At 41.9% G+C, this 15,360-nt stretch overlaps 1 protein-coding gene across 1 annotated transcript in view; it reads right to left on the bottom strand.

Annotated features, from left to right (window-relative positions):
• Nucleotides 1-1,762, bottom strand: part of STX1A (syntaxin 1A) — a 190,834-nt gene extending 189,072 nt beyond the window's left edge. The window contains exon 1 of the mRNA XM_056558631.1: nucleotides 1,363-1,762. Coding sequence (XP_056414606.1) covers nucleotides 1,363-1,392 — 30 coding nt within the window. The 5' untranslated portion in view covers nucleotides 1,393-1,762. The remainder of the gene's footprint in view (nucleotides 1-1,362) is intronic.
• Nucleotides 1,763-15,360: the final 13,598 nt, after the last annotated feature.

Here is a 15,360-nt window from a genome sequence, read left to right as displayed (position 1 = left end):
AACACACAACACACACACACACTCAACACATACACACACACAAAACATACACAAAACATACACACAACACACACACACACAAAACACAACAACACACACAAAACACACACTGAAAATAACTAACCCATCCAACCTATGTCTCATCCTATTCACAATGTGGAATTTTCAGGCTGATCTCTGTCTGATGAACACACAAAACACAACAAACACACAACACAAAACACAACACACACACACAACACACACACACACACAACAACAACACACACACACACACACACACATTGAAAAGAACTAACCCATCCAACCTATGTCTCATCCTATTCTCAATGTGGAATTTTCAGGCGGATCTCTGTCTGATGAACACACAAAACATAACACACACAACACAAAACACAACACACAACACGCAACAGGCACACACACAACACAAAACACAACAACAAAACACACACACACACACTGAAAAGAACTAACCCATCCAACCTATGTCTCATCCTATTCACAATGTGGAATTTTCAGGCTGATCTCTGTCTGATGAACACACAAAACACAACACACACACAACACACACACACAAAACACAACACACACACAACACACACACATTGAAGAGAACTAACCCATCCAACCTATGTCTCCTTCTATTCACAATGTGGAATTTTCAGGCTGATCTCTGTCTGATGAACACACAAAACACAACACACACACAACACAAAACACAACACACACACACACAACACAAAACACAACACACACACACAACACACACACACTGAAAAGAACTAACCCATCCAACCTATGTCTCCTCCTATTCACAATGTGGAATTTTCAGGCTGATCTCTGTCTGATGAACACACAAAACACAACACACACACAACACACACACACAAAACACAACACACACACAACACACACACATTGAAAAGAACTAACCCATCCAACCTATGTCTCATCCTATTCACAATGTGGAATTTTCAGGCTGATCTCTGTCTGATGAACACACAAAACACAACACACACACACAACACAAAACACAACACACACACAACACAAAACACAACACAAAACACAACACACACACACTGAAAAGAACTAACCCATCCAACCTATGTCTCCTTCTATTCACAATGTGGAATTTTCAGGCTGATCTCTGATAGTCTTAACGTTCTTAACGGTTTTAACGGTCCCTTTTTAAAAACAGAATCATCCAGTGCTAATCGCCTTGAAATCAAAATATTTATCATAAACAAATGACAAAGGCAAAAACAACTGGAAGCCTAGTGATTATTCCTACAACACGAGCAGGGAGCCTCTCCTATGCAACAAGTACATATACTGGCAGGCAGGAGAGCTACTCACCGCACGCAGCTCCCGGGTGCGATCCTTCATCCTCAGCCCTCAGAGGGTCCACTGGGAAATCTGGTGGGAGACAAGGGAGGGAGGGAGGACAGATCTGTGCTTTCAGCTTTCCCAAGGAGTGGATGGGCTCTCGGTTCTCTGTGGTCACAATTGTATGTGCATCCTATAGATAAATGTAGGTCAGTGCAAGGCTGGGCTGGATCTCAGCTCTCACTCTAGTGTCTCAGAGGGTAGGTAGCCTTATGATCTGCCTACAGGCTGTCTATACATTCTAAGGCTGTGCTCTGCCTCAGTGTTACAGTAGATGGATGGACATTGCTGCTCTCCTCTTCTAGCACAAAGCCGACTCCTTGCAGCAATCACATCCCGTCTGCTGAGCACAGTCCTCTCCTGCGATCATCATCCTCCCCTATCATCCTCTCTCAGTCAGGGGATTGTGGGTAGAGGTGGGGCTTCTGATCTTGTGGATCTGTATACAGTGCACTAAGAAAGTCCTCAGACCCTTTCACTTTTTTTTTTGCACAAGTTGTGGACTATGGTGGTGCTAGGCTTAAAATAATAATAATAATAATAAGAATATATAACAATTATAGTAATAATAAAAAATAAAGTGTGTTTCCTCTATTTGCTACCTCTTCATCATCTGTGCTCTGGATGTGATGTGTTGGTGAGCCAGTTACTAGTCAATGATGAGTGGGAGCTGGCCCTGGTGCTGAACAGACTGGATGCCAGTCACTTTTCCACATCGGTATTTTCCAATCCAGTGAGGGAGATTTATCAAAGGATTTAGACAGTTTTTTCCTGTCTAAATAAGTCGCACAGAAAGTTTCAGTCTAAATATGTGCGACATTTCTGCGACTTTTGCTTTAGAGGAGTTTTAGAACATGATGGATTCTAGTCTATTTTAGATGGAAAAATGCATTGGTGCTGAATTTATCAAAAGCGACTTTTCAGCGACAAGTCGCATCGGCTGAAACTACGCTGAAATGTCAGACCATGCTGGAGAAGGTATGAATACAGTCTAAACCATAGATCCCGAAGTCCGTGCGCAGAATTTATCAAGAGCCGTGCGTCTTTTGATAAATTAGGCGCACAATAGACCGGCCTAACCCTCTGTAGTTTGGTCTATATTGATGCGGGACATAGACAGCTTTGATAAATATCCCCCAGTGTGTCCCAAGGTATTGCAAAACTACAACTTCCAGCATGCTGGGAGTTGTAGTTTTGCAACAGCTGGAAATCACTGCTCTACATGAACCATGCCTGTATACAAGAGAGAAAAACAGAGTCATTTATAGTACGAATCATAAAAGTCTTTTATTCTTTAGAATTCTTTATTCTCATAGATTTATGTGGAGTCCTTGACACAACAAGCATCACAAAAAATCAATAGTGTAATTTATTTACAGCCAAAACAAATATATATATATATATATATATATATATATATATATATATATATATATATAGTAGAATCTCCCAATATTGGACACTTACCGGGAATAAAAAAGTGTCCACTATTGAGAAATGTCTCCTATTGGGAAAAGAACAAAAATCTTTCATGCACTAACTCCATAGTGTAATTACCTATAAAACATGATAAAAAGCAATATTACAGTAGAGTCTCCCAGTGCCGTTTAGCCACCCCTTATCTCTCCCCTGTATCATTTCATCCCCTTTTATACCCTGTGCCACCTTATTCCCCCTGTGCCTTGTGCCAAATTATCCTCCCTTACCCCCCTGTGCCACATTATTTACCCTTGATCCCCCTGCGCTATTTCATTCCCCCTATATTACCCTCTGTGTAAATTCCTTTTCCTTTTTATGAAGTGGCATAGGGGGATGAAGGGGGAATTAAATAGCGCGGGGGGGGGGGGGGGAGAAATGACACAGGGGGTGGTAAAGAGGGGTGAAAGATTTGCACAGAAGGTAATAAAGGGGGGAATGAAATAGCACAGGGGGTATCAAGAGGAAATGATGTGGCACAGGGGGGTAATGAGGGGGGGGTAATTTGGCACAGGGGAAATAAAGTGGCAGGGGGGATCAGGGAAGGGGGGGGGGGGTAATGATGTGGCCGGCAGCCTTCTGCTTCTGTGCTGGGGCTTCTGCAGAGGGGTGCATTACTGACAAAAGGCGTGTGCTTACCTTTATACTAATGCGATACTTAATCCCCTTGTGCCATTATTCCCCCCTCCATTTTAATCCCCTTGTACTGTACAGTTGTTACTTTTGTAATGGTGTCTCATCATAAGATAAAATACTTGATATGACAAAAATTCATTTAAAAATATAAATAGATCTTCATTAGAAAACTTGGCTCCACTCCATATCAATCCCCTTGTGCCAATATCCCCCCCTCCCTCCATCTTGATCCCCTTGTGCTATTATTATCGGATATGGCAAAAGGAATCATAGGGAGGGGGAAATAATGGCACAAGGGGATTAAGATGGAGGGGGTGGGGGGAATTGTCCAGTGTATGGCCCCTTTGATGGTAGATGCACTCTGATAGGTGCTGATATGGTGGTGAAAAAAGCCTAAGCAATAAGACGTCCAGCATGGATCAACAGTAGAGAGAACATGAAAAGGCTGCACTCACCATCTATTTCATCTGTGCCTTATTAGGATTTACAGCATGGGGGGGTATACATCGAGCAGGTGCTTTCACAGGACGAGCAACACATGTTTCACACACCTAGCGCATCCTTTGGTGCACCTAGCGCATCCTCCTAAGTCAGACCCTATGCCAGTGCTTCCTTAAAGGAAAACTGTCACATTTTCTCCCGCACTATCCACAGTACTGATGCATAGTGCGGGAGACGCTGATTCCAACGAGCCCTACCTTATCCGGATCCGCCCGGCCGCTCACAATTGTAGTTTTATTCTATGTGTATATCTTGCTGTAACTGGCATGGGCGAGGCTTCTGCAGATTAACTGGCACTGACATCAGCGCCGCTTATGAATATTCATCCCCCTTCCATCCAGTTCTCCCTCTCTTCGCCGCTCCTAACTGGAGGGAGGGGGGATGAATATTCATAAGCGGCGCTGACGTCAGTGCCAGTTAACCTGCAGAAGCCCCGTCTGTGCCAGTTACAGGAAGATATACACATAGAATAAAATTACAATTGCGGGCGAACGGCCGGGCGGATCCGGGTAAGGTAGGGCTCGTTTTAATCAGTGTCTCCCGTACTATCCACCAGTAGTGTGGATAGTGCGGGAGAAAATATCTGACAGTTTTCCTTTAAGTACCTCTTACAAACATACTCACCAGAGCGCTTATTGCGGTTCCGGGTTGTGCAATACTCCGCTCTGTGCGCCGCGTTCATTCCACGAGTGAGTAGCAGCACCGGAAGCCGCCGGGTCCATCAGGTCACATGATCCACATAATACATTAAAAGAACCACAATATAGATTGGAGACTATAGGGAATAGACTAGAACATATACTTGTGAGACAAAAGGACTGTATACAAATATTCAAATGACAAAGAAGGTATTAAATTACTGTCAGGACCATAGAACATTAGAATCACATAAATTATAAAAATACGGACATATCAGTTTTATCATTGAGACCCCGGGAGCCCATTGTGTTTTTTTTTTAAATATCCACCTTGCTTCTTGTTTGAGTGGTGCATTATTTCTATCTCCCCCATTTTGGGGGTTGTTCACTATTTCCAACTGTAAAAATTTTTATTCTTATCTTACATGCTCAATCAGACATGGGTGGATAACCATCACCCCCCCCCCCCATATTAATCCCCTTGTGTCATTATCCCCCCCTCCCCCTGATTCCCTCTTGGCATTATTCCCCCCCCCCCTCCATTTTAATGCCTTATTTCGATTACCTCTCCCCCCCCCCCTCCCTCCGACCCCCCTGGGCTAATATATATATATATATATATATATATATATATATATATATATATACACAGTACAGACCAAAAGTTTGGACAGACCTTCTCGTTCAGAGTTTTCTTTATTTTCATGACTATGAAAATTGCAGATTCACATTGAAGGCATCAAAACTATGAATTTTCATAGTCATGAAAATAAAGAAAACTCTGAATTAAAAGGTGTGTCCAAACTTTTGGTCTGTACTGTATATATATATTTATACATACAAAAACCCTCCCTCCGTCCCATACACTTATTTTTCACTTTTTTTTTATCTTTACCTGGCCTTGTTTGTCCCGTGTGGCGTGTCCGTGTATGCAGTGCATCCCGTTTGGCGGGGCCGCACTGACAAGCAACATCCTCCTGCACTGTGCGGCACCTCCGCGTAACGTCAGGGGAGGTCACACGTCATTCTCCGCTATGCGCTGACAAATACTGGCCAATGCATGGCCGGTATTAATCAGCGCATTGGTGTACCCCTGCTCAACCCCTGACGTACCCCTAGGGGTAAGCGTACCACCGGTTGAGAACCACTGCACTATTGGGAGGTGTCCCCTATTGTGAGGTGTCCGTTAACGGAGATTTTACTGTATGTGATATATATATATGTATATATATATATATATATGTATATGTATATATATATATATATATATATATATATAAATATATATATATATACATATATATTGTATATTTAGAAGCATAGGGAAGGAAGAAGTGCCTCCACTTGGTTTGATAGAACCATCTTTATGTTGTATGTATATTGCAATGTTTTAAAGGGGTTATCCAGGAAAAAAAACTTTTTTTTATATATCAACTGGCTCCAGAAAGTTAAACAGATTTGTAAATTACTTCTATTAAAAAATCTTAATCCTTTCAGTACTTATGAGCTTCTGAAGTTAAGGTTGTTCTTTTCTGTCTAAGTGCTCTCTGATGACACGTGTCTCGGGAACCGCCCAGTTTAGAAGCAAATCCCCATAGCAAACCTCTTCTGAACTGGGCGTTTCCCGAAAAAAGTGTCATCAGAGATCACTTAGACAGAAAAGAACAACCTTAACTTCAGAAGCTCATAAGTAATGAAAGGATTAACATTTTTTTATAGAAGTAATTTACAAATCTGTTTAACTTTCTGGAGCCAGTCGATATATATATATATATATATATATATATATATATATATATATATATATATATAGATAAAGTTTTCCCCTGGAATACCCCTTTGAGGCATGCAAGTTGTAGTTTTGCAACAGCTGGCGACACTAATCTGCATGAACCATGCCCGTATACCAGACAGAAAAACGGAGTAACATATCATATAAGGCTGGGTCCACACTACGTTTTGTCCCATACGGGAGCGCATACGGCAGGAGGGAGCTAAAACCTCGCGCTCCCGTATGTGACCGTATGCGCTCCCGTATGCCATTCACTTCAATGAGCCGACCGGAGTGAAACGTTCGGTCCGGTCGGCTCATTTTTGCGCCGTATGCGCTTTTACAACCGGACCTAAAACCGTGGTTGACCACGGTTTTAGGTCCGGTTGTAAAAGCGCATACGCCGCAAAAATGAGCCGACCGGACCGAACGTTTCACTCCGGTCGGCTCATTGAAGTGAATGACATACGGGAGCGCATACGGTCACATACGGGAGCGCAAGCTTTTAGCTCCCTCCTGCCGTATGCGCTCCCGTATGGGACAAAACGTAGTGTGGACCCAGCCTAACCCATAATCTTTACGGAGAATTCTTTTTTCTCATAGATTCATATGGAATCCTTGACAAAAAAAGAAATCTATAGGGGCCATAGTATGATTTGCAGCACCACAAAGACATGAATAACGTAATATATTGACAGCCAAAACATGCCATATAGAAACTATATATATAACTCCAAAAAAGCAGCACATGAAAAGATAGGATGTCGGGGTGCAGTCTGTATCTAGATGAGGGATCCCAAAGATCACACAGCAGCACTCTAAGGTGTGTATAAAGCCCTGGGGTGAAATCTCTTCTTTTACAGAATTGACCCTTTTTCTGTCTTTCTGCAGCTTGTATGTGATCCCAGGAACTCTCTCCTTCCTCCTCCATAGACTTGAATTGCTTTTTATTTATTCCCTACGATCCCTACACAGAACAAATACCAAACAGAGCTTGGGGAAGGGGGGAGCCTATTAACAGGCAATATATATTGCAAAGTTTCTTATATTTGCTTGTAATATTGATCTATGTAAAGTTTGTTGAAACAAAAGTGTCTATTTTAAAAGATTATTACCCCAAGACATAGAATGTACTAATGCAATATAATGTCACAAATTGTACTGGCTTCAGCATACTTTATCATGAATTACCCCTGATAGGACATGATGTATTTCTTTCATTTTCAGTGTGTGTTGCCTTAGCAGCTCTTTGGCTCCCCTCTCCCAAGATGAGCATCAACATCATTCTATGCTATCTCAGTAGGCTTGGTTGGATCTGAGTTAAATCCCTATACTCTGAGTGATCACACTACCTCTGATAAGTCCTGCAGCCTGATATATATATATTTTATTTATTTCTTTATTTACAGGGACATTAATAAAATAATGACGTAGAGTCCCAGTATCTGTATTCCAGCTACTATATATCAGTAATTCTCAGGTGGCTGTGGTATATCCAAAGGACAAGAATAAAGAAAGAGGTACTCACCATTAAAATGTTCAGGCTTTATTTGATACAAATAGACAGTTGGTGTACATACAATGGCCCAGATTTATCAAACTGTGTGAGAGAAAAAGTGGAGAGATTTTCCCACAGCAACCAATCACAGCTCAGCTAACGAGCTCTGGTAAAGTGAAAGCTGAGCTGTGATTGGTTGTTGTGGGAAAATCTCTCCACTTTTTCTCTCACACAGTTTGATAAATCTGGGCAAATATGTTCTATTTTTACCTTTACTTCTTCATGCAAATTGAAGAAGCACTCTATTTCCTTTCTCTTGTCTCCGGTCAAAATGCTATCTCCCTGTTCAGAAACAATTTAGAAGCATCTCCTAGAGATACTCAGTAGACAGTGACTTCTGTCTAAATGAAATTTGCCCTACATAGAAGACAAGGATCAGCCCAGGTGAGTAAACAAAACAAATGGAGTTCTTATTCTTTCTTAACCAAGATGCAACGCGTTTCACTGCGCATACCGTATAATTCTTTATTAACCAAAATGCAACACGTTTCACTGCGCAAGCCCTATCATTCTTTATTAACCAAGATGCAACGCGTTTCACTGTGCATACCCTATAATTCTTTATTAACCAAAATGTGACGCGTTTCACTGTGAAAGCTGCGCACAACCTATAATTCTTTATTAACCAAGATGCAACGCATTTCACTGCACAAGCTGCGTATTCCCTATCATTCTTTATTAACCAAGATGCAATGCGTTTCACTGCACAAGCTGCGCATACCCTATGATTCTTTATTAACCAAGATGCAACACGTTTCACTGCGCAAGCTGCGGATACCCTATAATTATTTATTAACCAAGATGCAATGCGTTTCACTGCCCAAGCTGCGCATACCCTATAATTCTTTATTAACCAAGATGCAATGCGTTTCACTGCGCAAGCTGCGCATTCCCTATCATTCTTTATTTACCAAGATGCAACGCGTTTCACTGCACAAGCTGCGCATACCCTATAATTCTTTATTAACCAAGATGCAACGTGTTTCTCTGCATAAGCTGCGCATACCCTATCATTCTTTATTAACCAAGATGCAACGCGTTTCACTGCGCAAGCTGCGCATACCCTATAATTCTTTATTAACCAAGATGCAACATGTTTCGCTGCGCATACCGTATAATTCTTTATCAACCAAGATGCAACGCGTTTCACTGCGCATTCCCTATCATTCTTTATTAACCAAGACGCAACGCATTTCACTGCGCAAGCTGCACATACCCTATCATTTTTTATTAACCAATATGCAACGCGTTTCACTGCGCAAGCTTCGCATACCCTATAATTCTTTATTAACCAAGATGCAACGCGTTTCACTGCGCAAGCTGCACATATCCTATAATTCTTTATTAACCAAGATGCAACGCGCTTCACTGCGCAAGCGCAGCTTGCGCAGTGAAACGCATTGCATCTTGGTTAATAAATAATTTTATCTCAAGTCCTCGCACCTGCACTGTGTCCGTCCCGGTCAGTGCCACACAAACTCCTGCTACCTCTGAATTTGTGTTCTGCTTTTCAAGTTCCACCGGGAAGGCTGCAGACGATAACTTTTGATTATCATTGCGTGCTGTCCATTGTTGTGTATGTCGGTACACAACTGGTAAGCGACCATCTATAACCCCCCCCCCTTGATTTCCCTTCCACTCCAGCACGTGTGATACTCCACATGGAGCGCCTTTATTTCTTGTTTTAAGCCATGATTTCTGGGCAGTGAAGAGATACATGTATATATAAGTCACAGATGCTCATTGTAATTGTGCTTTGTCTTCCTGGTGTCATACTTACTCATGTTTACACTTCAGACATGGACATTATTAGTTACAATGTTCCAAGCAATTTGGCCAGTAAATATTTTATGAGCAGTTCTGTTGTGGAAACTCAGTCAGTGCAATCTGCTGGAATAACATGTGCTGCTGTTTGCACATAGAGGTTAACCAGCTCTGTGTACAGATGGACGTAAAAAAAAAAAAAAAAAAAAAAAAAAAAAAGTTAAATACATGAACAAAGAACAATGACTTAAAAATCCAAGGATCAGTTTTCACTTTGTGGAAGCATTGGGTTTTATTGTGTAGATCTTCTTCATAACTATGTTTCTGGTTTTTATTTCGATAAAAGGTATAACTGTAAAGACTTTGTCAAGTGAAAATTGATCATTGGATTGTTTTTTTTACTATTATTTAGCGGCCTGGTCACTGCTAGTTGAATAACTCTATTTTAAAAGGATATATCAGTGTGAATGCTTTCACTATGTAATAGCTCTTTACAGTATCCGTTTATAAAAAAAAAAAAAAAAAAAAAAAAAAAAAGTTCAAAAAGTTCAATAAGAAAATTACATATTATTTAAATCGGCTTTTTTTTAACCCCTTAAGGACCAAGCCCATTTAAACCTTAAGAACCAGGCGAATTTTATTTTAGCGTTTTCGTTTTTTTCCTCCTCGCCTTCTAAAATCCAAAACTCTTTTATATTTCCATTTACAGACCAATATGTGTGACCAATTGTACTTTGTAATGAAACCTCTCATTTTAGCATAAAATGTACGGCGAACCCCCCCAATTTTTTTTTAGGGAGGAAATTTTAATGAAAACCACAATTTTGCATATTTTGGAGGGTTTTGTTTTCACGCTGTACACTTTACGGTAAAAATGACATGTGTTCTTTATTCTGTGGGTCAATATGATTAGAATGATACCCATGACTAGATACTTTTATATTTTTGTACTGCTTAAAAGAAATCTAAAACTTTTTGTACAAATTCAGTAATCTAAAATCACCCTATCTTGACCATCTATGACTTTTTCCTTTTTCGGTATATAGGGCGGGATGAGGGCTCATTTTTTGCGCCGTCATCTGTACTTTTTATCGATACCATATTTGCATATATAAAACTTTTAGATCATTTTTTATAAACATTTTTTGGGAGTAAGAAGCAGCAGGAGTTATAGTTTTGCAACAGCTGGAGGCACACGGGTTGGGAAACGCTGAATTAAGAAACAGACAATGTGCCTCCAGTTGTTGCAAAACTACAGCTCCCAGCATTCCCAGACAGCCGAAGGGCATGTTGGGAGTTGTAGTTATGCAAAAACTGGAGGAGAACAGTTTGGAGACCACTGTGTAGTGGTTTCAAAACTGTAGCTCTCCAGATGTTGCAAAACTACAACCCCAAGCATGAGCTGACTGCCCAGGCATGCTGGGAATTGTAGTTCGGCAACATCTGAAGGGCCAGATGTTTCCGAACTACAACTCCCAGCATGCCTGGGCAGTCTGGACATGCTTGGCGTTGTAGTTTTGCAACATCTGGAGGGCTACAGCTTAGGCACCACTGTATAGTGGTCTCCACACTGTGGCCCTCCAGATGTTGCATAACTACAACTTCCAGCATGCCCAGACAGCCTTTGGCAACTCCTAGAAGGCAGCAGTGAAAATCACTTACCACTGATCTTCACTGCTGTCTCCGCTGCAGCCTCTTTACTGCCGCCCATACTGCCGATGCCTGCCACCAGTCCCGCCGCGATCGTCGATCCATCGCTGCTCTGGCACCCGCAGCCATCTTCCCCCTGCTCTGCCTGGCCATCCAGGGCCAGGCAGAGCGGGGTTTTCAACTTTAACCCCCCGTCCCCAACTCCCATTGGTCGGTCAGTCCTAACCTGACTGCTCCGACCATCGCTATTTTTCGGGCGATTGGGTCACCAGAGACCCGATCAGCCCGCAATTGCTGCAAATCTGATCTGAATTGATCAGCGATTTGCGGCAATTCACGACATGGGGGGGGGGGGGTGTCAGGACCCCCCCCCCCCCCCCCCAGGCATTTGTGAATGCCTGCTGAATTATTTCAGCAGGCATCCTGGTCCGGTCCCTGCCCGGCGAGCTGCCGGACCTGGAAATACTCAGGGCGTACAGGTATGTCCTTAAGGACTCGAGAACAGGGGCGTACCCATACGCCCTGCATCCTTAAGTGGTTAAAACCTGTTGCAAAGTTGCTGTATATATTGATATATTGAGGAGATAGGCATAGCTTTTTTAACATGTTTCTGGGTAAATTACAATAAGTTTCTCATCAGTAGCCCCTGCTGTGCCCCCAGCACTTTCTGATGAAATCAGTCGCTATCCTTGTGCCCACATAGTAGGTATAGGAGAATGTCTTACTATTTATCTATCACTCAGCACACAGACAATGAGAAGGAATGCTTAGAATTGTCAGGCTGATAATTTCATCATAAGGGTAGCAATCACTTTACAGGAAAGAGAACATGGAAAGCCTTTTGTGGCAGGGGAATTGATAGTAGAAGCTGTTTAAGCATGAGTCATTGTATTGTGCCATTGTCTCTTTTTTTTTTTTTTTTTTTTTTTTTTTTACTTTTTTCTTGATAGAAAAGAAAAACAAAATGTTGAATTTGTGGTCAGTCATACAAGTGCTGTATACCACAATGGGCCTCAGGCAGAACAATTGTTCTTAGAAAATAGGTTAGTGCTGCCAATAGCAACCAGTCAGAGTCCCGCTTTCATGTTTTTAGTGCATATTTTACAATGAAAGAGGTGATCTGATAGTTTGCTGTTCACAATGATGACAGTTTTTGTTATGCATTTTAAGGCCTAGAATATTTCTGTCCAAAAATATTGCGATGTCCCGATCAGCTTACTGGACAACAGGAGGGTCCTCACCTGCCTCCTCGTCGTCCGATCAGCGTTTTTTTGCTCCATGTCTGCACAGCAGGCTAGATCAGCAGAGCGCCGGTAACACTGATCAATGTTGTGCAATGGCATAGTATTGAACAGTGTATGCAATCAGATATTGTATAGTATAAAATATAAGGATAGCTTAACCGCATGGTCGATGGCTTACACGTAAAAAAATAGCAAAGTCCATAATAGTGAATTTTTGGTCACTTTATATTCCATAAAAATATTAATAAAAAGCGATCAAAAAGTCCCATCAAAACAAAAATGGTACTGATAAAAACTACAGACCATGTAGCAAAAAATAAGCTCTCATACTGCCCCATAAAAATAAAAGTTATAGGGGTCAGAAGATGACAATTTTAAACATACTAATTTTGGGTCATATAGTTATAATTTTTTTTAAAGTAGTAAAATAAATAAAACCTACATAAATTGGGTATCCTTGTAACCGTATGGACCTACAGAATAAAGATAATGTGTCATTTTTACCGAAAAGTGCACTGCGTAGAACCGGAAGCCCTAAAAAGTTGCAAAATCGTGTTTTTTTTTCTTTATTTCACCCCACAAATATATATTTTTTGTTTCGCCGCAGATTATGTTATAATATAAGTAATGCAATTACAAAGTACAATTGGTGATGGAAAAAACAAGCCCTTATATGGGTCTGTAGATGCAAAAATATAATTATAAGTGCGTTATAATTTTTAGAAGATGAGGAGGAAAAAACGAAAATGCAAAAACGAAGATTGTTTTGAGTCCTTAAGCTGAAAATTGGCTGAGTCCTTAAGGGGTTAAAATTTCTCCCATACAAGACTTCTCCACAGAACCAGCCAAACAAACATTTTAGGCTTCTTTCTGCAGTACAATACCCACCAATTTACAAACTCCCCATGTTTATTGTCACACACAGTAATAGTACTCGCTTTGCATCTCCATAAAGTTGTTAAGCCCCCTCGGGTGCCCCCAAATATAGCTGTAGGCCCTTAAACTGCCCCCATATATAGTTGTAGGCCACCATACTGTCCCACTTTGGTGCTCCACTGCTCCTCTGATCTGGGGACCTATTGCTATGGCTCATAGCAGTAAGTCCCCAGTCTGTAGGGGCAGTGGAGCAACAAAGCTGATGGTAGTTACTGCCCACAACAGCCCAGTGCCCGCGCTTCCCCTTTGCTGTCCTCCTGCTCTGCTCCTCGGTGCAGTGACGTCAGCCTACCATTTCTTTCAAAGTGGTCCAGACCAGTAACCAGTGGCTGTGGCTGACATTACTGATTTTTTTTCAAGTATCCCCTGAAGAACTGCTAAGTACCCCTGGGGGTACTTGTACCCCAGGTTGAGAACCACTGAGCTAAAGGACACAGGTTACAGGCTGTCATAAAACAGTCCCTATTATGTCCCTTAGTGCAGGGGAATTGCAAAGAGTTTGTGTTAAAGATAACCTGTCACCAAGTAAACATTTCTAAACTAACTCAGGCTGTGTTCCCTAACTACTTCCAATACCCCTCCCATCATTAAAAAAAAAAATTCTGAGCATTAAAAAGCTCTTCCTGCTCACATAGGGCAAATTCCCAGCAGGAGAACGTGGGCATTTTCCAGCAGGCATGACATCACTGAAGCCTGCTGGGGGACCCATTTCGCCCACCAATCTTTGCAGTGCTGTGATGTATAGAAGACCTCAAGCTCTGTGCAGCTTTCAGTGAGACTCTGAGCAGCTTTCAGTGAGGCTCTGTTCAGCTTTCAGTGAGGCTCTGTGCAGCTTTCAGTGAGGCTCTGTGCAGTTTTCAATGAGGCTCTGTGCAGCTTTCAGTGAGGTTCTGTGCAGCTGTCAATCAAGCTCAGTGGAGAGAAACACTTCCGGAGTTTGGTCTCCTGCCAGGTCGGGAGGAGACCAAACTCACTGTATTAATTGTGGTAGGGAACAGAACAGTGGCCGTTTTTTCTATTATATTTTCTATTATATTATAGAATTATATATTTCTATTATATTTAATTGAATGGGAAAGTGTCTGCTAATTACACAAGGATCACTGTATTAAAAGATTTATTTGGTGACAGGTACTCTTTAACTCCTACCAGCTTGAAATATACATGTTTTGAAAAAGTAAGAAGTCATCTTTCAGTGGGATGGCCCTCCTCACTTCTTGTGTATGTAAGCCTAATCTAACATACCTAATGTATCTGACACAGTAACTGACAATAAGACTAATGTTTTCCTGTCAAAACATAAGGCACCTCAGCAGTGCCCGGTGGACTTCATTGTATGCCTGTGAAGTGCATCATTGATGTTGTGTGGCAGATCTGGCAGAGTTTTCTAAAGAGAAACCAATGAAGATGGTGACAGAGACTAAATCACATAGGAGGAAAGTACAGGGCAGGACTTTAAGGACTTATATGGACTCATTACTTGTACAGTGACCCCCCCAACCTACGATGGCCCCGACATACGATCATTTCAACATACGATGTCCTCTCAGAGGCCATCGCCTGTTGAAGGCAGCATCAACATACGATGCTTTGGTATGTCGGGGCCATCGCATAAACGGCAATCAGACAGCTCAGACTGCTCCAGCTGCCACCGGAAAGCCGTTTACGGTGCCCCGTGTGGTCCGCTGACGATCACTTACCTGTCCTCGGGGCTCCGGCGCGTCCCCTTCAGGATCCAGGGTGGGGCGGGACGTCACGAGGGGGCATGGCCGTGACTTCATGATCCCCCTCGCT

The sequence above is a fragment of the Hyla sarda genome, chromosome 2 (genome assembly GCF_029499605.1).
Source record: "Hyla sarda isolate aHylSar1 chromosome 2, aHylSar1.hap1, whole genome shotgun sequence".
Classification (NCBI taxonomy): domain Eukaryota; kingdom Metazoa; phylum Chordata; class Amphibia; order Anura; family Hylidae; genus Hyla; species Hyla sarda.
Note: the sequence above shows the minus strand (reverse complement) of the source record. Positions and strands in the feature narration are given on the sequence as shown.